This window comes from Natator depressus, chromosome 4 (genome assembly GCF_965152275.1).
Source record: "Natator depressus isolate rNatDep1 chromosome 4, rNatDep2.hap1, whole genome shotgun sequence".
Taxonomy (NCBI): domain Eukaryota; kingdom Metazoa; phylum Chordata; order Testudines; family Cheloniidae; genus Natator; species Natator depressus.
Genome location: NC_134237.1, coordinates 69,565,852 through 69,591,404, shown reverse-complemented (window position 1 = coordinate 69,591,404; position 25,553 = coordinate 69,565,852). Strand labels below are relative to the sequence as shown.

General features: G+C 45.1%; 1 protein-coding gene across 3 annotated transcripts in view; it reads right to left on the bottom strand.

Annotated features, from left to right (window-relative positions):
• CLCN3 (chloride voltage-gated channel 3) overlaps positions 1-25,553 on the bottom strand; it is a 124,102-nt gene that overhangs the window by 61,310 nt on the left and 37,239 nt on the right. For all 3 annotated transcript variants that reach the window (XM_074951151.1, XM_074951154.1, XM_074951152.1), the window contains exon 2: positions 25,174-25,349. In XM_074951151.1, coding sequence (XP_074807252.1) covers positions 25,174-25,333 — 160 coding nt within the window. In that variant the 5' untranslated portion in view covers positions 25,334-25,349. The remainder of the gene's footprint in view (positions 1-25,173; positions 25,350-25,553) is intronic.

The window sequence follows — 25,553 nt, the reverse complement described above, 5'->3', positions numbered from 1 at the left end:
AGGCATGCCCTGCACTCACCGGGCAGCAGGAAGTGGAGTGACCTGGCCGCAGCCTGCTCTGCGCTGCTGGTGAGTGCTGGGGGCAGTTCCCCCCAGCCACCCAGTCCTAAGGCTGAGAGCTAGGGGAGCAGAGCGGAGTAGGCTGGGGCTGGGTCTCTCCACTTCCCGCTGCCCCATGAGTGCGGGGTCAGGCTCCACTGGCTTGTCCTGGGGGACGGTTACCTCCTACCCCCAAAGCCTGGGGAGGAGATGGAGCGGTGGGGAAGGGGCATTGGATGGGGAAGAGAAGGGGATAGAGGAACCAGGGGCAGAGGGAAAGAGGCAGTGGGGAAGGAAGGGTGTGGGATGGGGAAGAGATGAAGTGGTGGGGAAGGGGCATGGGATGGGGAAGAGAAGGGGATATGGAAAGCAGGGGCCCAGCATGCGGATCCCCTTGGCAGCAGCTGGGGCTCCCCTGTTAAGCAGGCCCATCAAACCCTCACCCTGACAAGCCCCACCTGCCCTGCATCTGTACCACCCCGATGAGCTGCCCCCAGACACCCTCCCCACTGAGCCTCAACCAACTATACCTGGACCCCTACCCAAATGAACCCCACCTCCCCTGTACCCATACCCCCACACCCCGCGATGAGCTCCAACCACTTTCACTTGGTCCCCCTTGTAGACTCCCATTGCCCCTGCACCTGGAACCTCCCTGTGCATCCAGACTGCCCCACACAGAACCCTCTTACCCCCATCTGGATTCCCCCACACTAAGTCCCTCTACACTTGGATCCTGCTGCCAGGCTGAGCCTCCTTGCCCACATCTGGTGTGCCTGGCGCAAAAGGGAAGGACCCAGGGTGTTTATGTGGCAGGCATATTCCTTGTGCTGTGCGAGGGTCAGGTTCAGCCTCACTGCCAAGTCCCTGTCCCAGGGAGCAGGAGAGGTTGCAGGGTATTCTCCCACCTCCATGCAGCCAGTGGCCTGTGCTCCCCACTGCCATGGTGGAGTTTCCACATTTATTTATTGTAAAAAAACAAAACAAAACCAAAACACCCGCAGAATTTTAAAATATTATGCACAGAATTTGATGCAGAATTCCCTCAGGAATATGGGGCGCTGTACAGATGGGACTGTGAAGGGGGTGCTGGACAGTAGGGGACCTGTGGGTGGGGGAGCTGGGCAGGGGGTATGGTGTGCAGGGTGCTGTGCAGTTGTGGTGGGAGGTCAGTGGGAGGGTCTCTGGGTAGGGGGTGCTGGACATAGCGGGTCCAGGACCATTGGGCATAGGGATCTGTGGGGAAGGTCTCTGGGCGAGGGGGCACGGGGCTTAAGGGCAGGGCACTGGGCAGGGGGGCAGTGTGGAAGGGGCACGCTGGCACCGCAGGGCTGGGCTGGCCAGTGTGCGTCTAGCAGTTGTGGGTTTGTAAACAGTGCCCTTGTGCTGGGCTGAGTGGCGCCACTCCCGCTGTGCCTCATTGCTCCCAACTGGCCCCTTGCTCTGCGAACCGCTGCCCATCATATGCCCTATTTCCCCAATGGGGGCCCACAAATAGGGTTGGCACTGGGCCCACAAAAAGTTAATCCAGCCCTGCCTGGACCTAAGACAGCCTGGAGCTGTCAGGAGCTGCAGTTGAAGAGAAAGGCCTGTTTAACCTCCTGCAGCCACAGACTAGAGCATCGTCAGGGCAGACAATCTTCAGAAACTTTAAATGGTTAACTAACAAGCCTCTACTGAGTATACGCCAACTGTGATTTTTCAAGGGCTTCTACCTAACCAAATTTGGTGGATTTTCACAGGAAAGGAAAAGGCACATCCCTGACATAAAGGCAGCTCCTTGCCAAACTTTAAGTCCCTGCTGCAAAGCCAAAGTGTTAGAGCTTCTCAAAGAGAAGGTCACCAGAATTTTTAACATGGGCAAAACAATGTATGTTTCTGTAACCTCCTTGTCAGAAACGGCTGAACCATTCTAACTGAAATAATAATAATAAAAATCCTGAACCAGACACTTGGCATGGAAATTTTCAACACAAATGGTTAAAAGTTTGGCAAAGTTATAAGCAACTGAGAAGCAGGGCCGGCTCTATGTTTTTTGCCACCCCAAGCAAAAAATTTGCTGCCCCAAGATCAGGTGGGGTTGGGCCTCGCAGGTGGTGCTGGAAGTGGAAGGAGTGATGTCACCTTCTCCCAGCACCTGCAGAGGCTTTACTCCTCCCCCCTCTGCCTGGCCGCGCAGAGAAGCCCCGATATAAGGGGTGGCACAAGGCAGTGCAGCAGCCAGTGCACAGAGGAGGTGGCGCAGCCCCGGCTCCCCGGCAGGACTCGCCCTCTCCTCCCCAGGTAGCGGCTGGGCCCTGGCAGCTCAGCATCCCAGGGCTGGGGCTTTCCCTTCCCACTGCGGTCGGGGGCGCAGCGCCCTCGCCTCATCTAAGTGGCGCAGCTCCGAGAGCACAACTGCCCTGAAAAAAAAGGGTGGCCGGAATGCTGCCCCTGGAAATGTGCTGCCCCAAGCATGTGCTTGCTTTGCCGGTGCCTAGAGCCGGTCCTGCTGAGAACAGGGTCTTATATTGGGAAGCATCAGGCAAGCTTAATAATAGGTGGTTCTACCATGCCTGCCGCAATAAACACAGTAGCACTAAAAACACAACTGAAAGTGGCAAATCTGTGTTTCATATGAAAGTATGTCACACTGCCAAAAGTTGTGTTCTGATATTTATTATACAAACTATAGAAGCTAATGCAAATTTTTGGCTTTTTTTTTTTTTGGTCAGTTGGAGTCATAGTAAAATTTTTGTTACTTTGTTTGTATTTCTTATGTTGATTTAGTCCCCATCAACCAATCACATGACTATTGTGCACAATCACTGTGGCATAACCAAGAACTTTGTTTTAGATCCAGCCTGACCAGGGTGCCCTGACCCAGGAACCACTCAATAGGCAGCTTCCCCTCTGCCCCATCAGTTCCTATTTGTTTATAGCCTGAATAGTAGTGACAATGTAAGACCCTCAGGAACGCTCTCTCTCTTGCTCCCACGGATGAGCTCTGGAAGAAAAATGAAGTCAGATCCTAACTAACAAGGGAGTGGGACAGAAGAGCATGTTGGAGTTTCACACACAATTAATATTTAGACCCCAATAGTTGCATCTTCCCTGTATTTCCCTGGTCTATGGGGAAGAGGTATGTTTCTCTACTGCCTGTTAGAACCCTGAATGCAGGGGGAGAGAAAGAAGAGACAAACTAACAAGGGAGAAGCAAGGTGGAACAGAAGAGAAAGCCAAGGAAAGGAGGACCATTAGGCTTCTGGGAGGCCTACTTTTACAGCTTGGCTCAGACCTTATAACTAAGGCTTTATCTGTGTCACGGAGGTCACAGATTCTGTGACTTTCTGTGATCTCCGTTACTTTTCCAGAGGCTGGTGAGGCTGCCCAAGCAGATCAGGTAGCCCCTGGGACAGCTGCACCAGGCGCTGCTGGGGCAGTCTCGGGCCACCGCAGCTCCCTGACCCCAGCAGCAGTAGTTTGGATGTGGGAGGAGGCTCAAGGCTGGAGCAGAAGGTTGGGATGCAGGGTGGTGCTTACCTCGGGGAGGGAGCTCCCCAGAAGTGGCCGACATGTCCCTGCAGCTCCTAGGCATTAAGAAAAAGTAGATGTGCTGTTAATACTCTTGTCTCTATATACAATATACTGAGCTTGGGAGTCTCACTGGGCCATTTAGGGTATGTCTACACTACAATTAAAAAAACTATGGCTGACCCTGTCAGCTGACTTGCACTTACAGGGCTCAGGCTGAGAGGTTATAAAATGATAATGTAGATGTCTGGGATTGGGCTGAAGGCTGGGACCCTTCTCCCACTTGTGGGGTCCATCCCTGAGCCCAAACATCTACACTGCAATTATATAGACTTGACAAGCTGTCATGGGTATTTTATTGCAGTGTAGATATACCCTTAGTATCTTTTTTGCTGCAACCTCCTATTCCCTGGACTTCCTACCTTTCACTCCTTCCTTCTCTAGGTCTATCCAAAATTCTGCTGCCAATATAATCTTCCTCTTTTGCTCTTCCGATTATATCCCAGTTCTTCTCTGGTTTCTACACACTTTCTGCATCAAGTGCAAGCTCCTAATCCTCACTTCAAAAAGCTATACACAAATCTTCTTTCCTCCTATATCTTGCCTTAATCGTCAACTATACCTCTTCCCATTTCTGCCCAGGCTTCTGTCAAATTATCCCAATTGTCTCCTTTGCCTATATCTAACTTTGTGCATTCTTTCAGCACCACTTCTTGCATCTAAAACAGCTTCCCTAATAATGCATTTGTTCACTAAATGTCTTCAGTCAGCTTTTGGGCATCAAGGTTTAGATTTTTGGCCAGACAACTCTGGGAAGGAATGGGTATAAATCATCAACCATTTTGTTTTATATTGCATTTCACTCGCTTGTGACTTTAAAATATAAGCTCTTTTTCTTATCCTCTTCCTAGTATTTGCATTAGCAATGCACTGGGATTACAAGGTTTTTTGCACACCTTTGGTCTGTGTATTTTATGCTGATAGCTCTGGGAGCCTGATGAGCATATGTCAAAGAAGTAGTTTACTGTGTGGTTGTAGATAATGTATAGTGCACTAGTAACTATTCTGGAGCATATTTTGTTAAAAAAAGTCTTAGCAATACAAGATCTCAACTGCAATACTTTACTGTGTATTTACTGAGAAGTTGGGGAAAGAGTGGCCTTTTGTCCATGTGAATTATAGGATATACTGGTCAGTGATGTGTGATTAACAACGTTTTGCTGGAAAATCAATACTCAGAGGCTTCACTGTAGCATTCTGTGCTGCCACCTTGGAGGGAAGTCATGTTTTCTCAATTACTGGGATTATTTATTCTCCAACTCAGTAGTAAAATCAACTTTTAGAATGCTGTCACATCACCTATGGAATGATGGGGGCATCAAAATGAGCACTCTAATCTGAATGTCTATCAGGCAGTTATGCTTACAATCCTTCACTATATAGCTGAGAGAGACAACATGGCCGCCACATTAGAAAACTAGACCAGTTTCCTACAGTCTTCAATCTGTTTGCAGGGTCAAGTGGTGGGACAAGATTCACACTATCAAAATCGTTTTTCATTGCCTGATGTCTGGCATTCAAAGCATACGTGTGAAAGCTCAGCTGCATTGGTCTGGGAATCTTGTTGAAATGGCCAACTCAGAAATACTCAAGGCCATATTTTATAGTCCGCTACAGCAAGGTGTTACAATGTATCAATGTGGGGGGAGAAATTAAGGATGTTATGGACCCCTGCTAAGAAGTCACAGTTACAGCTGTCCCTAAATTAGGATCTATCACCTAACTGATCTCAGTACAAATAAGGATAAGGGACAAGAAAAGGTAACTAAAAAGGTGATTTAACATAAGGTAAATATATGGACAAATATGTCAGTAGCTTGCATGGGCATGAAGCCCAGAACCCTCTCCTTCTACAAATGATAGACAAAGGGACTTATACTTTACAGATCAAAGTTCATCTAACCATCTGCCTCGGCCTCAAGATGTTGGATCCGGACCTACCACTGCGCTTGGGAATGACAAGCGGCGCAAGAGGGACTTGGACCTTTGATGACTGCTGGACCAGGATTAGGATCAGGATCATTTCTCAGGTAAGTAGCTGTGGCAGTATCTTTCAGAGATCTTTTGGCAGTTCTTGATTCTATGATGCAAATGTGGGCTGCTGCTAGGGAGGACAGCGCCCTAAAGCCTGTGGGGACCGGGGGCTTTTATATCCTCTGGTCTCTTGGCATATTAGTGACCACCTGACGAGTGCCTTCCCCGCCTTTCCACAAAAAAGCGCCAAACTCAAATTAAAGGGCACCAAAGTTCCAAACAGAAGGGTAGCCAACATGGCTGCCAAATAACTACTAGACACCATTCAAGATGGTGATTTTAACAAATTTTTGACATTACCATTTCCCAAGTAAATAATACAAGATACCAGATAGACATGAATCAGAGCATGCATATTAAAACATAAATACATGAATAATACTGTAAAAAAAAACACCTGTTCTCATGGTGGCCAATGCACAAACTATCAAGACACAGTGAAGTCAAACTTGGACGCATATCAGGTTGACCCCAACAACAGGGAAGCAAAGTGGTGGCAGATCTGTCATGTCACCATTAACCACTTTGAAGCATGGTGCACATTAACATCTGATGTGAAAAAAGCAAAAAAAGCAAAACAAGGATACAACAGCATGCAGTGGTCCTGGACAATCTTGCCTAACCCACTTGGAACTGTGTTTGTGGTTCTTGCATTGGTCTGACCTTGCATATTTGTGTTCACCAACAGCATTTGCTAAATCCTCATGTGTCAACATCAGCGTGAGACTCAATCATCAAAGGCACAAAAAACTGAGATGGTGATGGTGCTGAGAAAGTGCAGAACATGTGATGTAAGCCCTGTCAATAGAGCCACATACCAGTGAAAGGAAATGGAGTCACAGAATCTATTAAGAATTACCTGTACAAAAAGAAACACACAGCTCAGCTTCCAAACTTCAAACTCCCTATTAGACAAAACAAAATCATGTTTCGCTTACATCTGTTACATTGAAAATTCCCTGTTATCTGCAACTCTAATTATATGAAACTACTCTATAGCTACTCTGCCCCACCCTGATGACATGTAAATAAACTCGGCTGAATTGCACAGTTTCACAATCCTCTTGCAACATGGATCTATTAGCCAAATCCATGCCAACCACTTCCAGTTGAACCAGTTTTCACATTCTTCCAGAGAAAAATCTTTTATATAAATAATTTCTTCATTAGCTGTCATGGGTCTGCACTCAGATGTACAATTGCTGTCAGCAGTCTTGCCCTCATGCATTTTACAAATTAATCTCAGTAAAATTGTGTTAAAGTTCTCCAGTGGATGTAAGGTGGGACAAACCAAAGGGAAACAGATCAAGGAAAAACTGTTAAACCTTTGGTGAAAAATCCATTTAGTCACCATTGCCTTGATCTGCTTTATTCACTGTTTTAAACTCATATCTGTTTTTATATATCTATGTGCAAACCATTAATTTTCTCTGCTTTCATTCGCTCATCTTAAACTATTACTTTAAACAACATGCCCCCCTAAAGTGCTTATGTCTTGTGAATCCACCACATAGTATTACCTGTCAATAAGAAGTGCCTCCACCACACTGCATGATCTGTTGTCTATGGAGATACACTTTAGACAACAGACAGGAGCTGAAGTAGCAGACTGATTTTTACATTGAACCAGTTGCCGGAGAAAACTGACTAGCACTTGCAAAGAGAAGAAAAGTAAAACACTGGACCTTGTAAAGCTGTAATTTTTTTTCCTGGACTTTTGTCTGTGGTTCTAGGTTCAAAAATGCAAGTTTGCCACAACCAAAGAGATGTCACACTACTAGTCTCTGCAACGTTAGAGATCATGTACTACAAGATAGTATATTTGGAGGGAGGAGGGAACCTTCAATAGTAAACATTCAATTTCCAGGAAAAATTTGTGAGGCATTCTACTGGCAAATGGAAGATTTACTTTTCAAAACACTATAACCAAAACAAACAGCGACTGGTGTGTTCTATATTCTTTATGCGGTTTAAAAATGAAAATAAGTCTTCAAAAGGTCACTACCTCCTCCTCATGGAATTTTCTTTTGGAGACCTATATTCAGAACTGTTTCAACTTTCAGTAAGATCTGCACTACTATCCAGCTGGCTCAGAAACAGTTGGGTGTATTTTCATCAAATTTATTGGTTTAGTTGAAACTCTGTAAAGGGCCACCTGCTGAAAAAGCAAAAAATATAGCTACAAAAGAGTGCTAGGCCTAACTAGGTAGTGGACTCTGGAGACAGATATATCCTATTTACGGAATAACAAGTTTTTCATTCCGGACAATGTGTGCCTTTTTATGTTTGAGAAATAAATGTTTCTGAAATGAACTACATAGTATAATTTTTTGTTTCATATCATAAAAGCTCATGGGTTATCTGGGGACGGGAGGTTCATGATGAGGAACAATCTTAGAAACCATGAACAGAAGAAGAAGACAAGCAATTTCTATTTAAAACACCTGCAATTCACTGATGTCCAATTGATTTAATCAAAGCAGGTATTTTCCACCTAATTTTCTATTCATAACAAAATTACATGTTCTGATGGGACTTTTAAGTCCAGCAATAGAGAAAAAGAGGCCTTCCAACTTTGCTGAGCAGACAGCACAGCCCAGTAACTTTATTAATGTACATTTGGTACACAGTAGCTCATGCTCTAGACAAAAACCCCACTACAATTTTACCTGACTACTAATAAAACAATCACAAGGGGACAAACTTTCCTGTACTGTCATGTTGCAGAAGATCCTGTGCTCATACGCATGTACTGTACACATACAGTGTATATAGCTCAAACTGTAATATGTGATACTAGAAAATAAATGGGGATGATAGTCAGTTACTGACAACTTTAGTACTGTATTCCAAATACAGGCCTAGGGGTTCTAGTTCTAGTCCCAGACAATGTTCCCTCTAATTTTTGACAGACCGGGTGCACAAAAAATTTCTTCTGTGCAAATTTTTGAAGCAGAGTTCAAATTTGTGCACAATGAGGCAAATGCACCCAAGCGAGTAAAATGTGAACAATGTCAAAAGTCGCCTTTAAATGATATTTCGGCTTGGCTCCGATGTAGTATTTCATTTTTTGTGCGCGTGGTGTTTCGCCATGTGCGCGGGGTTTAGGATTTGTGTGGATGCACACACTCACACAGCTCAGAGGGAACAGTGGTCCCAGATGTAAATTCTGAGACTCAGTTTGAGTTTTTCTACTTTACAATAGTGGTGTGAGGCTTAGTTCATTAATGTTTGTAAAAGTCTGAGATCTTCAGAAGATGGTACAGAAATGAAAGGTGTATTATACACACAAAAATAACCTATTTATAGAATACAGAGAGTCTTAAAGTTATTTTATTGTTTGTATTCCAATAGTATCTAGAAGCCAGAATCAGGAATCAGATCCCCATTCTGCTAAGCAATGTTATATACACAGACCCCCACAAAAAGATGGCACAAACAGCCTATATAATTTAGTAAGAACTTGCAATCAGCAAATTGTTAAGTAAGGAAGCATACTGGAGATAAATACCAAATGGTTTCAAATGTTTCCAATATTTAATCTCATCTAATGTTTATTAACTTCTCTACTTCCTGGAAGCAGGACCCACAGCCCGCCCCGCTGACTTTCAATCCAATACCCACTTCAATCTCTTTGGTCACTCGATTACGGACCTAAAAGTGGCAATTCTTCAACAAAAAAACTTCAAAAACAGACTCCAAGGAGAGACTGCTGAATTGGAATTAATCTGCAAACAATTAATTTAGGCTTGAATAAAGACTGGGAGTGGATGTGTCATTACACAAAGTAAAACTATTTCCCCCTGTTTATTTCCCCTCCTACTGTTCTTGTAAAGTGCTGGAAATGGCCCACCTTGATTATCACTACAAAAGGTCCCCCCCCCACCCCCCGGTAATAGCTCACCTTAAGTGATCACTCTTGTTACAGTCTGTATGGTAACACCCATTGTTTCATGTTCTCTGTGTATATAAAATCTCCCCACTATATTTTCCACTGTATGCATCCGATGAAGTGAGCGTAGCTCACGAAAGCTTATGCTCTAATAAATTTGTTAGTTTCTAAGGTGCCACAAGTACTCCTTTTCTTTTTACTTACGCTAAGTATCAGAGGGGTAGCCCTGTTAGTCTGGATCTGTAAAAGCGGCAAAGAGTCCTGTGGCACCTTATAGACTAACAGACGTATTGGAGCATAAGCTTTTGTAGGTGAATACCCACTTCGTCGGATGCATGTAGTGGAAATTTCCAGAGGCAGGTATAAATATGCAAGCAAGAATCAGGCTAGGGATAACGAGGTTAGTTCAATCAGGGAGGATGAGGCCCTCTTCTAGCAGTTGAGGTGTGAACACCAAGGGAGAAGAAACTGCTTTTGTAGTTGGTTAGCCATTCACAGCCTTTGTTTTATCCTGAGCTGATGGTGTCAAATTTGCAAATGAACTGAAGCTCAGCAGTTTCTCTTTGAAGTCTGGTCCTGAAGTTTTTTTGCTACAGGATGGATACCTTTAAATCTGCTATTGTGTGTATAGGGAGGTTGAAGTGTTCTCCTACAGGTTTTTGTATATTGCCATTCCTAATATCTGATTTGTGTCCATTTATCCTTTTACGTAGGGACTGTCCAGTTTGGCCGATGTACATAGCAGAGGAGCATTGCTGGCACATGATGGTGTAGATTACACTGGTGCACGTGCAGGTGAATGAACCGGTGATGGTGTAGCTGATCTGGTTAGGTCCTGTGATGGTGTCGCTGGTGTAGATATGTGGGCAGAGTTGGCATCAAGGTTTGTTGCATGGATTGGTTCCTAAGTTAGAGTTACTATGGTGCGGTGTGTAGTTGCTGGTGAGAATACTCTTCAGGTTGGCGGGTTGTCTGTGGGCGAGGACTGGCCTGCCTCCCAAGGCCTGTGAAAGTGAGGGATCGTTATCCAGGGTGGGTTGTAGATCACTGATGATGCGTTCGAGAGGTTTTAGCTGAGGACTCTATGTGATGGCCAGTGGAGTTCTGTTGGTTTCTTTCTTGGGCTCGTCTTGCAGCAGGAGGCTTCTGGGTACACGTCTGGCTCTGTTGATCTATTTCCTTATTTCCTCGTGTGGGTATTGTAGTTTTGAGAATGCTTGGTGAAGATCTTGTAGGTGTTGGTCTCTGTCTGAGGGGTTGGAGCAAATGCGGTTGTACCTCAGCGCTTGGCTGTAGACAATGAATCGTGTGGTGTGTCCAGGATGAAAGCTGGAGGCATGAAGGTAGGCATAGCGGTTGGTGGGTTTTTGGTATAGCGTGGTGTTAACATGACCGTCACTTATTTGCACTGTGGTGTCTAGGAAGTGGACCTCCCGTGTAGATTGGTCCAGGCTGAGGTTGATGGTGGGGTGGAAGCTATTGAAATCCTGGTGGAATTCTTCCAGGGTTTCCTTCCCATGGGTCCAGATGATGAAGATGTCATCAATGTAGCGTAGTTTATGCTAAACTGTCTGATCCACTTTGTATTTAGTTGTGGCATTCTGAGTACCTTTCCCAGACCTGAGGAAGAGCTCTGTGTAGCTTGAAAGCTTGTCTCTCTCATCAACAGAAGTAGGTCCAATAGAAGATACTACCTCACCCACCTTGTCTCTCTAATATCCTGAGACTGAAATGGCAACATACAACTATACTTCATACTGTTTATTAATACATCTGTGCAAAGTGTAATGTAGAAATGAGAATTTTGAAGCTCTGGTTACACTTCAGTTGAGACTGTGTAGGGTTACAGAGTTCATATCCTACGCAGTCAATTCAGGAATGTACACAGTCTGATTTAGTTGGGGTTGGTCCTGCTTTGAGCAGGGGGTTGGACTAGACCTCCTCCGGTCTCTTCCAACCCTAATCTTCTATGCCCTGGTCTACACTAGGACTTTAGGTCGAATTTGGCAGCGTTAAATCGATGTAAACCTGCACCCGTCCACACGATGAAGCCCTTTATTTTGACTTAAAGGGCTCTTAAAATCGATTTCCTTACTCCGCCCCTGACAAGTGGATTAGCGCTTAAATCGGCCTTGCCGGGTCGAATTTGGGGTACTGTGGACACAATTCGACGGTACTGGCCTCCGGGAGCTATCCCAGAGTGCTCCATTGTGACCGCTCTGGACAGCACTCTCAACTCAGATGCACTGGCCAGGTAGACAGGAAAAGAACCGCGAACTTTTGAATCTCATTTCCTGTTTGGCCAGCGTGGCAAGCTGCAGGTGACCATGCAGAGCTCATCAGCAGAGGTGACCATGATGGAGTCCCAGAATCGCAAAAGAGCTCCAGCATGGACTGAACGGGAGGTACGGGATCTGATCACTGTATGGGGAGAGGAATCAGGGCTATCAGAACTCCGTTCCAGTTTTCGAAATGCCAAAACCTTTGTCAAAATCTCCCAGGGCATGAAGGACAGAGGCCATAACAGGGACCCGAAGCAGTGCCGCGTGAAACTTAAGGAGCTGAGGCAAGCCTACCAGAAAACCAGAGAGGCGAATGGCCGCTCCGGGTCAGAGCCCCAAACATGCCGCTTCTATGATGAGCTGCATGCCATTTTAGGGGGTTCAGCCACCACTACCCCAGCCGTGTTGTTTGACTCCTTCAATGGAGATGGAGGCAACACGGAAGCAGGTTTTGGGGACGAAGAAAATGATGATGATGATGAGGTTGTAGATAGCTCACAGCAAGCAAGCGGAGAAACCGCTTTTCCCGACAGCCAGGAACTGTTTCTCACCCTGGACCTGGAGCCAGTACCCCCCGAACCCACCCGAGGCTGCCTCCTGGACCCGGCAGGCGGAGAAGGGACCTCCGGTGAGTGTACCTTTTAAAATACTATACATGGTTTAAAAGCAAGCATGTGAAAGGATTACTCTGCCCTGGCATTCGCGGCTCTCCTGGATGTACTCCCAAAGCCTTTGCAAAAGGTTTCTGGGGAAGGCAGCCTTATTGCGTCCTTCACTTTACCACTCCAGGCCAGTAACACGTACTCGGGAATCATTGTACAACAAAGCATTGCAGTGTATGTTTGCTGGCGTTCAAACAACATCCGTTCTTTATCTCTCTGTGTTATCCTCAGGAGAGAGAGATATCAGTCACCTGGTTGAAATAGGGTGCTTTTCTTCAGGGGACACTCAGAGGAGCCCGTTCCTGCTGGGCTGTTTGCCTGTGGCTGAACAGAAATGTTCCCCGCTGTTAGCCATGGGGAGGGGGGAGGGTTGAGGGAGTAGCCACACGGTGGGGGGAGGCAAAATGCGACCTTGTAACGAAAGCACATGTGCTATGTATGTAATGTTAACAGCACGGTTTACCCTGAAAGAGTGTAGCCACTGTTTTATAAAATGTGTCTTTTTAAATACTGCTGTCCCTTTTTTTTTCTCCACCAGCTGCATGTGTTTCAGTGATCACAGGATCTTCTCCTTCCCAGAGGCTAGTGAAGATTAGAAAGAAAAAAAAACACACTCGTGATGAAATGTTCTCTGAGCTCATGCTGTCCTCCCACACTGACAGAGCACGGACGAATGTGTGGAAGCAAATAATGTCAGAGTGCAGGAAAGCACAAAATGACCGGGAGGAGAGGTGGCGGGCTGAAGAGAGTAAGTGGCGGGCTGAAGACAGGGCTGAAGCTCAAATGTGGCGGCAGCGTGATGAGAGGAGGCAGGATTCAATGCTGAGGCTGCTGGAGGATCAAACTAATATGCTCCAACTTATGGCTGAGCTGCAGGAAAGGCAGCACGAGCACAGACCGCCGCTACAGGCCCTGTGTAACCAACCGCCCTCCTCCCCAAGTTCCATAGCCTCCACACCCAGACACCCAAGAACACGGTGTGGGGGCCACCGGCCAACCAGCCACTCCGCCACAGAGGATTGCCTAAAAAACAGAAGGCTGGCATTCAATAAATTTTAAAGTTGTAAACTTTTAAAGTGCTGTGTGGCATTTTCCTTCCCTCCTCCACCACCCCTCCTGGGCTACCTTGGTAGTCATCCCCCTATTTGTGTGATGAATGAATAAAGAATGCATGAATGTGAAGCAACAATGACTTTATTGCCTCTGCAAGCAATGATCGAAGGGAGGAGGGGAGGGTGGTTAGCTTACAGGGAAGTAGAGTGAACCAAGGGGCGGGGGGTTTCATCAAGGAGAAACAAACAGAACTTTCACACCGTAGCCTGGCCAGTCATGAAACTGGTTTTCAAAGCTTCTCTGATGCGTACCGCGCCCTCCTGTACTCTTCTAACCGCCCTGGTGTCTGGCTGCGCGTAACCAGTAGCCAGGCGATTTGCCTCAACCTCCCACCCCGCCATAAACGTCTCCCCCTTACTCTCACAGATATTGTGGAGCACACAGCAAGCAGCAATAACAGTGGGAATACTGGTTTTGCTGAGGTCTAAGCGAGTCAGTAAACTGCGCCAGCGCGGCTTTAAACGTCCAAATGCACATTCTACCACCATTCTGCACTTGCTCAGCCTGTAGTTGAACAGCTCCTGACTACTGTCCAGGCTGCCTGTGTCCGGCTTCATGAGCCATGGCATTAAGGGGTAGGCTGCGTCCCCAAGGATACATATAGGCATTTCAACGTCCCCAACAGTTATTTTCTGGTCTGGGAATAAAGTCCCTTCCTGCAGCTTTTGAAACAGACCAGAGTTCCTGAAGATGCCAGTGTCATGTACTTTTCCCGGCCATCCCACGTTGATGTTGGTGAAACGTCCCTTGTGATCCACTAGAGCTTGCAGCACTATTGAAAAGTACCCCTTGCGGTTTATGTACTCGCCGGCTTGGTGCTCCAGTGCCAAGATAGGGATATGGGTTCCGTCTATGGCCCCACCACAGTTAGGGAATCCCATTGCAGCAAAGCCATCCACTATGACCTGCACATTTCCCAGGGTCACTACCCTTGATATCAGCAGATCTTTGATTGCGTGGGCTACTTACATAACAGCAGCCCCCACAGTAGATTTGCCCACTCCAAATTGATTCCCAACTGACCGGTAGCTGTCTGGCGGTGCAAGCTTCCACAGGGCTATTGCCACTCACTTCTCAACTGTGAGGGCTGCTCTCATCTTGGTATTCATGCGCTTCAGGGCAGGGGAAAGCAAGTCACAAAGTTCCATGAAAGTGCCCTTACGCATGCGAAAGTTTCGCAGCCACTGGAAATCGTCCCAGACCTGCAACACTATGCGGTCCCACCAGTCTGTGCATGTTTCCCGAGCCCAGAATCGGCGTTCCACAGCATGAACCTGCCCCATTAGCACCATGATGCATGCATTGGCAGGGCCCATGCTTTCAGGGAAATCTGTGTCCATGTCCTGATCACTCATGTGACCGCGCTGACGTCGCCTCCTCGCCCGGTATCGCTCTGCCAGGTTCTGGCGCTGCATATACTGCTGGATAATGCGTGTGGTGTTTAATGTGCTCCTAATTGCCAAAGTGAGCTGAGCGGCCTCCATGCTTTCCTTGGTATGGCGTCTGCACAGAAAAAAGGCGCGGAACGATTGTCTGCCGTTGCTCTGACGGAGGGAGGGGCGACTTACGACACCCTTACAGGGTTGGCTTCAGGGAGCTAAAATCAACAAAGGGGGTGGCTTTACATCAAGGAGTATTTCAGGCAGGACTTCACGGAGGGTTCCAATAAGAAATGGTGCACCTAAATTATTGTTCTTATTGGAACAAGGAGGTTAGTCTGGCCTCTGATTGATACATGGCTAGATTTACCTCGCTGCACCTTCTCTGTGAGTGACTGCAGTGTGACCTAGAGGAATGAGTCCCCTAGACAGGGTGGGGGGGAGGCAAATGAGTACAAAACAAATCTGGTCTATTTCTTGTTTTGATCCACTCCATCTATCTTTTACATCTTTGGCTGGCAGCAGACGGTGCAGAAGGACTCCATGCCATCCACATCTCATGGCTGCTCGGCAGAAGATGGTACAATACGACTGCTAGCCATCCTCATCTCTTGCCTGCCCGGCAGAAGATGGTACAGTACAACTGCTAGCAATCCGTATCGCCTGCCTGCTCACCATAAGACGGTTCAGTAGGACTGACTGCAGGACTAAAGAGAATGACCTGGTCAAGTCACTCCAAATTTAGTCCCTGCGCCCATGTCTGCCCAGGCGCTCCTGGCCGACATGGCCAGGAGCACCTCGGACATGACAATGACGGCTACCAGTCGTATTGCACCGTCTGCTGCCACAAGGCAATGGGTTGCTGCTACCGTGTAGCAATGCAATACCGCGTCTGCCAACACCCAGGAGACATAGGGTGACGGTTACCTGAGCGGGCTCCATGCTTGCCGTGGTATGGCGTCTGCACAGGTAACTCAGGAAAAACAGACGCGAAACGATTGTCTGCCCTTGCTTTCACAGAGGGAGGGAGGGAACGGGGGCCTGACGATATGTACCCAGAACCACCCGCGACAATGTTTTAGCCCCATCAGGCATTGGGATCTCAACTCAGAATTCCAATGGGCAGCGGAGACTGCGGGAACTGTGGGATAGCTACTCACAGTGCAACGCTCCAGAAGTCGACTCTAGCCTCGGTACTGTGGAAGCACTCCGCCGAGTTAATGCACTTAATGCACTTAGAGCATTTTCTGTGGGGACGCACACACTTGAATATATAAAACCGATTTCTAAAAAACCGACTTCTATAAATTCGACCTAATTCCGTAGTGTAGACATACCCTATGATTCTATGTTTAGAGGGCAGAAGAAAAGGCAATTTATGACTGTACTAGGAAACTGATTGCTCAACTTCCACTTTCATTTAAGTTCAACCTACAAACCTAAACAATCTACAATCTCTTTTGTATGCAGTGTTGTATTTTTACCTCACCCACCTTATCTCTCTACACTCTTTTTTTAGAATTTCTTAACTGTTGATGTAACCCATACCTGCTTGGTGTGGTGCTCTATTCCCCTCTAGTGGCACCTAGACCATCTAGAGATTGATGAGTCTGCTATAACCTTTGCTAAGAGCCACATAGCTTTTAACTCATAAGAGGCTAATGCCAGGGTCGGCTGGTTTGTATAATTTTTGGTGGTGCCCAGAACAGGCCCAAGTCCTGCCCCCCCCCACCTGCCTTGTAAGCCAATACAGTAATTCCTCACTTAAAGTCATCCCGGTTAACATTGTTTTGTTGTTGTGTTGCTGATCCATTAGAGCAGTGCCTCTCAAACTTTTTTTTCCCCACGGACCACTTGAAAATTGCTGAGGGTCTTCGCGAACCACTTAATGATCTTTCCAAATGTTGTTTGTACCGTTAGCTAACTATTGTAAAGTGCTTTGGATAAAAGTGCTATATAAAAATAAACCTTAATTTACTTTTTTGTTCTACACATAAAAGCACACAACTCATATTTTAATATCAGTAGTCTTAACCTTTCTAATGCGATGGATGTGCCCTCTCCCCCACCGCAGCAGCCCCCAAGCTGGGGCTAGGAAGAAGTGGGGTTCTCTCCCTCTCTCCCCCACCGCAGCAGCCCCTGAGCTTGGGCTGGAAAGGAGTGGGGTCTCTCCCCTGTCACAGCAGCCACAGAGCTGAAGCTGGGAAGGAAGGGGGTCTCTCCCCAGCAGCCAGAGCCCTGGAGCCTCTTTCTCTGGCCGCTGTAGCCCTGCACGTCCCAAATGCCCACCACCTCCTCTTCTCACACTACTGCCCCCTCCCACCTATCCCCTATTCCCCCCAAGGCCACCACCTCACCTTACATGTGCATCTTCTCCAGGCACCTAATTAGTGGAGCCACGCCTGCACAACTCCACTAATTAGGTGGGTGGCCCTTCATTCTCCCATGTGCGGCCGCCCAGGAGTGCACCTTAGAAGGAACTATCCATGGACCACCTGAATGGAGCTCCTGGACCACAGAACCCCTGAATTAGACAACATGCTCATTTAAAGTTGTGCTATGCTTCCTTATAGTGTTGTTTGGCAGCCGCCTGCTTTGTCCACTCCTTGCAGAAAGAGCAGCCCATTGGAGCTAGTAGTGGGGGCTTGGAATCAGGGTGGGCCGACAGCCCCCTATCAGCTCCCCTAAGTTCCCTGTGCTGCTGCTGCCCAGCAGACTATCAATTGCTGGGCAGTTCAGGTGTCCCTTCCCCCTACTGCCACGTGCTGCTCCTGTTCTCTGCCTTGGAGCTGCTCCCGTGAACCTCCTGCTTGCTGTGCAGAGGAGACGGGGAAGAGGGGTGCTGATGTCAGGGTGTCCTCCTCCCCCGTTCCTGCACCCCTATCTCCACAGAGCACACAAAGACACGACAGGGCTCAGAGTGGAGGGAGCTTGCTGGCAGCAACTGCTGTCTCAAAGTCTCTTTCTCTGTGTGTGTGTCTGTGTCTCTCTGCCATGCTGTCTTCCCCTCCCCACCCCCCCCCCATTCGTGCTGCCTTATAGAGTGTGAGGCTGCATTAACAACAGTGTGTTAACCCTTGAGGGCTCAGCCGAGTGCTAGTTCATCATTTAGCAGTAAGGCATTCCCTGAGAAATATCCCACCCTCTGACTACACTGCCTCAACCAAGCTTCACAATCATCATTGCTGTGTACAGTATTAAATTGTTTGTTTAAAACTTATACTCTGTGTGTGTGGGTGTGGGTGTGGTCTTTCATCTGGCAAAAAAAAAATTCCCTGGAATTTAACTCCCCTCCCCCCTTGACATTAATTCTTATGGGGAAATTGGATTCGTTTAACACCATTTCACTTAAAATAGCATTTTTCAGGAATAGAACGACAACATTAAGTGAGGAGTTACTGTATATTTTTTAAAATAATGTAAAAATGTGAGGGCTCTGGGGTGGGGCTGGGGTATGAGGGGGCTCAGACAGAGGGCTAGGATGCAGGGGTGAGGGCTGTGGATGAGGGGTTTGGGGTGCAGACAGGCTGCCCTGGGACAAGGGCCAGAAAAGGAGGATTTCCCCCAGCCCTCTCCCTGCAGGCAGCAGCAAGCTCCAGGGGAGGGCCCCCCCTGCACCACACTCACCTTGCACCACCGTCACTTCATGTGCTCCTAAAGTTCCTCTCAGGTACAGGAAGCCCCCTCGCCTCCCCTGTGGTGGGTGCCATGGGCAGGAGGATGGGGGGGTTGCCATTACATGTGCGCCTCCTCCCCTGCTGCTGCCCCTCACTGTAGCCTCACTGGGGATGGGGCTGTCCCTTGCCCAGCATGGGGCCGGAGCAGTGACTATGGGCAGGGGGCCCCCTGTGCTTGTGGAGGGTCCTGCTGGAAAATGAAAGGGTCTGAGGGGGAAGGGCAGGCTCAGGGTCAGCCTGTCCTGGCAGTAGTGAATGGGGGGCACTAGGACCCTGCGGCGGCAGTTGATGCAGGGAGGCAGCATGTATCTGCTCCAGGGCCCAGGGGAGGTGCGCTAGGGCAGCAAGTGGGGGCTGGGGGACACTCGGGGGAGGTGCACAGGGGCAGCAGGCAGGGCTAGGGGAAGAGACCCAGCCCCAAACATTGGTGAAGCTGGGCCCCTGGGCCCTGAATATTGCTGGAGTCCGGGCACCAGGGGCCCATACAACTCGCAGCCCCTAGCTCATGCAGTTAGCTACAGAGGTCACAGGTTCAATCCTGCCCACTGATGACCAAGGTCTGTTGGTGTTACATTAACACCAACACAAAATGGAACTGAGGCTATGTCTACACAACAGCTATGTCAGTCAGGGGTGTGATCTCTGACAGACACAGCTGTCCCATCAGAAGCCCCTAGTGTAAACACAGGTTTCAGAGTAACAGCCGTGTTAGTCTGTATTCGCAAAAAGAAAAGGAGGACTTGTGGCACCTTAGAGACTAACCAATTTATTTGAGCATAAGCTTTCGTGAGCTACAGCTCACTTCATCAGATGCATACTTAAAAGTAGTTTTCATACTGTTCATTTTCTTTTTTCAACACATGCTACAATGCAGGCGTCTTATGGGATATGAGTTTTATACCCTTTCCCAGACTCTGTGGAGTTGAAAGCCTCTCTCTCTTTCACCAACAGAAGCTGATCCAATTAAAGATATTGTCTTGTCCCTCTCGTAAACACAGTTATACCAGTAAAAGTCTTCTTTTACCAGTACAGCTTTCTTCATTTAAAGATGGTCGAATGAGCTATATTGGTAAAAGCACAGCTTTGCTGTTATAAACTACATCCACACCAGGAGGGCTTTGCTTGTATGGAATAGGTATATTGGTAAAGCACTCCTAGCACAGACATGGCCTTAGTGTCCATGAGAGAATGCATCCACATCTGTGGCAGAGAAAACCTAACACACACTGTCTGAGTCTTGTATAATCAGTTATCCTAATTTGTATGTGATTTTCTTAGTTACATAATAACAGCTCTAGCTGAAGAATTATTATATTACATTTTATTATTTGGAGGAGTAGAATGATCACATTTAAGTCACATAGTAAACTATTTTATTTGTAAAAGCGGCAAAGAGTTCTGTGGCACCTTATAGACTAACAGATATATTAGAGCATAAGCCTTCGTGGGTGAATACCCGCTTTGTCAGATGCAATAAATATTTTATTTATGTTACTATCACCCTGTAGACACTGTGCCAACATAGTGCTGTAGTGTAGACTTGCCCGATGATTCAGTCAGCTACTGTGCCAGAGACTTTGCTACAGAGTTTAGGTCCAGCTAGCTGCAGAGTAAACTGAGCCTTTATCTTCGGTTTTGAGAATGCTTGTCTTCCCAAAAATCTATATTTTGGGCAAAGGCGGAGAATATTATGCATTCTGTCTTCTAATATATATTTCTATTTCCTTACGTAAGTGTTTAACAGAATAATCTTCATATTGCATCAAGTTATCAAGTCTGGAGATTCCAGCTTATATTCAGAAAACTAGTTTTTAGTGAACGAAAAAACCCTAGATTTTGCAAACTCTTGCAATGTAATAACATATTTTAGTAACATGGATACATATATTTTGCAATACAAATCAAATATGGCTTTTAAGTGGTATTGTCCCTTTAATAAATAGGAGAATGGATATCCTCCTGCATGCTTTGAAATGCTGACGCAGGCAGCATAATATTTTGTAGCAGCAAATGATACAGATGGTCCCCAACAGCACATATGCCAAATTCAGAGCAAATATATGTTAATTCAATTTAAGCAATAAATAAATAAATAAATAAATGGGGAAAATCCCTCATGCATCAGCATAAAGCTGATATCTGCAGAAGTACTTCTACAGAAAATGTGCATTTATAAGTTTTTTCCATTTCTAAAGACGTAGGTACTTCTGATATTCTCGTCTATCATAACCTCTTACTTCTCAGCACATATTAACGCAAACAGAAAAAATATAGTAAATGTAATTTCTACAAATAGATAAAGCTTTAACAGGCAACAAAAACAGTTGTTATTTTTTAATCACAGTTGACAAGCCAGTGTTGCTCCAAGGCAAAAATGTGATTCAAGGCATCCAAAACCTACACACATACAGCAACCTAACTACTCACCCTGTTGTAACAGGATTTCTGAGAGAGTTTACCAAGAACTGCCAGTGGTTTCCATCCACTACCAGTCTCTAGGCACTCAAAAAGGATTCACAGGTTAGTGACACTTACTGGTCCTCCCTATCACCACAATCTTGCAGACCTCATTTGTACCACTGAAGTCAATGAGATTTGCGTGAACAAAATGGCCACAGCATCAGAGTGTAAAATAAATTTACATGTGTAAGAGTTAAGAATAGTGAAAATGCCAGCATATCTGGTCACATATTTTATATTTCACCATAGTATCTGAACTCCTGTGATAGATGCTTTCAGTTGTTAATTATACAGACAGCAAGGAGTGACAGAATTACCTAAACAAAACTATTCTACAGTATTAGGTATAGAGACAAAGGAGAAATCCACGAGGAACTGCAGGAATCAATTCAAACCATAAACTGAAAATCAAAAACATCAACCTTTAATACAAAGCTCACTTATACATATAGTTAATCTAAATATTAAAAAGATACCCAGGACTTCATGAAAACTATTTGTAGACAAATCCTAGCCTGTGAATTCAAAATGCTTAACAGACATAGGGGTCAAATCCTACATGCCTTATTCACCTGAGCAGAGCCAGAGAAGACAATATGGGTGTAGTTGGGTAAGATAAGCAGGAGGAGTCCCTTAGTATTCCCTGTACCTTCTCTATTTTAGCATGCATTCAATACCCAATACAAAGAATTATCAAATAATGAATGTATATTACCTATCTTATTCTTAAATACTTAGCTGACTCAGGGATTGAGTATTGATTTCTATGGTACTACTCATGTGACTAAGGAGAAGCATATGCTTAAAGGTTCTACTGACTCAGGGGCCTAGTGGGTAAGGGAGCTAAGCCGGAGCTACTAAAGTCAACAGAAAAGTTTCCACTGGCTTCTATGGCGTTTGGACCAGGCCCCTGAATAAAGAGGGCACTTTTTTTTTTCTGCAATATGTTTTATTTTGGAAAAGCAAACTAAACATTGCAGGCACACTTTTTTTTTTTTTTTTAAACTCTTACAAAAAAAGGACTGGCTACAATATTAAAATTGTCCTCATTTTATTTTTTCTTCACTGTTTTCTTTTATTCAGAACAACAACTTGGAAAGATACAGGGTAGCTTTAGGATGATTAGCCTGTACGGTGGATTCATCTTGCATGCCTGGATTCAATGAACACAAAAACGTTTTTAAAAATTATAATGGAGGGAAGGTAAAGGAAAATCCAATTTAAATACCAGAAGCCATTCTAAAAAGGCAGCAGTAGCCAAAAACAAAAGCGAAAAAGAAAAAGATCAAAGAACAAGCCACAATAATGAAGCCATGAAATCCAGCAGGAAGGCACGTGCTTGATTTTGGCCCTGTGAGAAACAAGGATTAGTATGAAGATTTAAATTCACACAGCAAGGAGATAGAAAGAATAGTAAATAAATAAATTTTTAGTTTCACAAAACGTTTTGCTGTGTACTTAAATGTTTAATAAGCATGTTTTTACAACTCTGATCAAAAATCCTCCAGGACTGCCAACGAAAGCAATTTACAGTGAATAAACCATAAGGTAGCTATACTTCAACTTTTTGGTAGTTTATACAAAATATTCTTTTAGTTATAAGAAGTGTAAATATCCTGAGACACTACTAATTCTAATCAAACATGATTATGATAGAAATTATTGTTCTATTATACTGATGCCCAGGATTTTGGCAGGTGAGGTTTGGGTAGGTCATTGATAAAAATAAGCTCATTGCCAGAAAGAAGAATATCAGATGCATTTGAGTGTATAAACCCGCAGATCCATTCTGGGTGATTCTTGTGAACCACTTAGTGAAATTAGATCCTCATCTGCTCTTTAGCCCAGTTTATAGTCAAACACTGCTGTACTAATGATTGGTCATGCCTATTCCAGCGTGCCTTAAGTGAAAACCCTCCTAATCAGACCAAAACATGTGGGGGGAAATAAAATCCTTCTCTGTCTTAAACAGTTGAATAAGACCAACAAATTACATTTAAAGTATGTGATTAGGATCCCATTTAAACTAGAACCCTCACACAAACCCTGCAAATAAAGTGCAACCTCCAACACAACTAAGTGCTCCATACCAAGATGCAGTAATCATAAAAAATGAGTAGACCCATATCAATCTGTACACAAATCTTTTAATAAGATACGCAACCTTATAAAAATACCTCTAGATGATTTAACACTTTCCATTATAAGCCCTTTGTTTTCAGTTGCTTAGATCTTTTCCAAACTATCTGAGCAGAAATTTTCCACAATGGGTGTCTGCATCAGGCTAAATTTCTTTCAAGTACTTCCGGTAAAACAGTTCAACCATTTTGAAGAATGATGTTAGGGAAAACATTACAAAATTCTTACAGTCATTTTACTGAGAAACTATTGCCTCTCCATGGACTAGAGTGAGAACTTGAAATCTGACTAGGGGCTGCCTTTCTGTCGTATGAAATTCTGCTCCAACTTGGCCAACTTATGAGCCTCTGAAAATCACTGTTGGTGATCAGTAAAGACATTTGAAAAAGAGTTTGACACCAAAACTATCAAAAGGTTTTTTTGTACTGAGCAAACTCCAACCCAAGGATGCAGAAGCGGAGCAGCACTTGGCCTGCAAGTGCTCCTTTGGCTGCCAAGGGCCAGTGTGGTGCCATGAACTGGAATGGATAACGGTGCTCTCAATACTCTGCCTGCTAGTGCCCAGGCAGTGTGGTGGTGAAGGAAGTTATCATACTAGAATACAGGGAAGGGCTGGGCACAAAACAAAAGAGAAAGACAGGAACAAAGCCAGGGTGAAGGGGAAAAGGGAAGCAATAGGGGTTGGGGAATAGGAATCTGTAAAATGAGGACAATAATACTTCCCTACCTCACGTAAGTGTTGTGAAGATGAATTCATTAATGTTTCTGAAGACCTCACATCTAGAGTGATGAGTGGGATCACTTCAGTGCCCTTTTACTTGTGCTCATCGCTTTCTTGAGTAGCAGCTAATGGAATATGAAAATCTCATCTGCTCCAAAGCGGTCTGAACAGAAGTTGCAAAGTTCACATTTACAATTCACTCTGCTGTTGCTGATGGGACTCTTACGAGCAACAAAGACATTATTGTCCCCATTTTACATATGAAAACCTGAGGCAAGCAGAGAGCTACTGATGTTGCTGGAGATACTCTGGTAGATACAGACACAAAAGATTCTTCATTTCTGCCCACAAGAAAAGGTAGAAGTACAATAAAGCTTAGAAGACACTGGTGAGTTTCACAGCTGCTACTCAAATGGGCCAGGCAACAGTGGAACTGACCCGAATCACGTTTTTTAGACACTGTTGCTGATGGATCTCTTCCTCTTGGCAGTGTTTACTATTGACCACCACAGAGTGCATATTTGTTCTAAATTGAATAAGAGTTCTGTGTAGCTCAAAAGCTTGTCTATTTCACTAACAGAAGTTGGTTCAATAAAAGGTATTACCTCGCCCACCTTGTCGCTCTAACTTAGTCATTTAGGGACAATGTACTTTTCCTGGGATTCTTGGAAGTACAGTCACCAGCTACAGAAGAATCATCATTCTATTCTGATATGGAAGAGAATAGTGCTAAAAAGCAGATTACAGTAAACAGTAGGAAAAATAGTTACGCCCAATCTAATTCTACTATGAAGGATAATAAGCTAACTATTCTCATGGAGTTGCTGTTCAGATAGGAGAGCTAACTTTGCATCCTTCTCACTCAAAGAAAAGAGGAGGTGGCTTTTATAACTCTCTTCTCAAAGAGAAGAGAAACTTGACAAGAAGATTTTTTTCAGCTTTGTAAGCACTGATAGAAGACATAAGATGATCAGAAAAGTTATCTGTCAGGCTCCACTGGAAGTCTAATATAACTGCTTAGAAGAGAAACCTTAATAGACCCTAAAACGTTTTTCAGTAACTTTTTTTAAAGCCATCTCTTCATGAACTGTTTTGCTGACAAGATTGAGAAAATTAATTACTGCTTCAAAAGCTATTCCCTTCTAGACTTAAATGAAAGAGATTTTAAACCAAAAAGCCATAAATAAGAATTACTAACTTACCAATTGATGCATCACCATCTAACAAATTGTCATCTTCAGAAGTTTGAAAGTCCATAATGACACCTGCTCCATCTAAAAGTTCCTCATCGCTGCTTGCACTAGTTATACTGTTGTAACTATTTCGATAGTAGCCCCTATGGAACAGCTGCTCAGACTCCATTTAGCCGCTTTATAACCTAAGAGAGGGAAGAATGCTGTGTTAGGAAGCAGCTTTTAAGATACACAAGAGAAAACTGATAATTAATATTAAATAAAGCAAATACGCTTGAGCTTCGTTGGATAAAAATTCAGATCATACTATGTGGAACAACATCCAAGTACTATATTTTAATACTCTTTATTAGTTACATATTGGTATAACAATACTTACCATGTAGGAC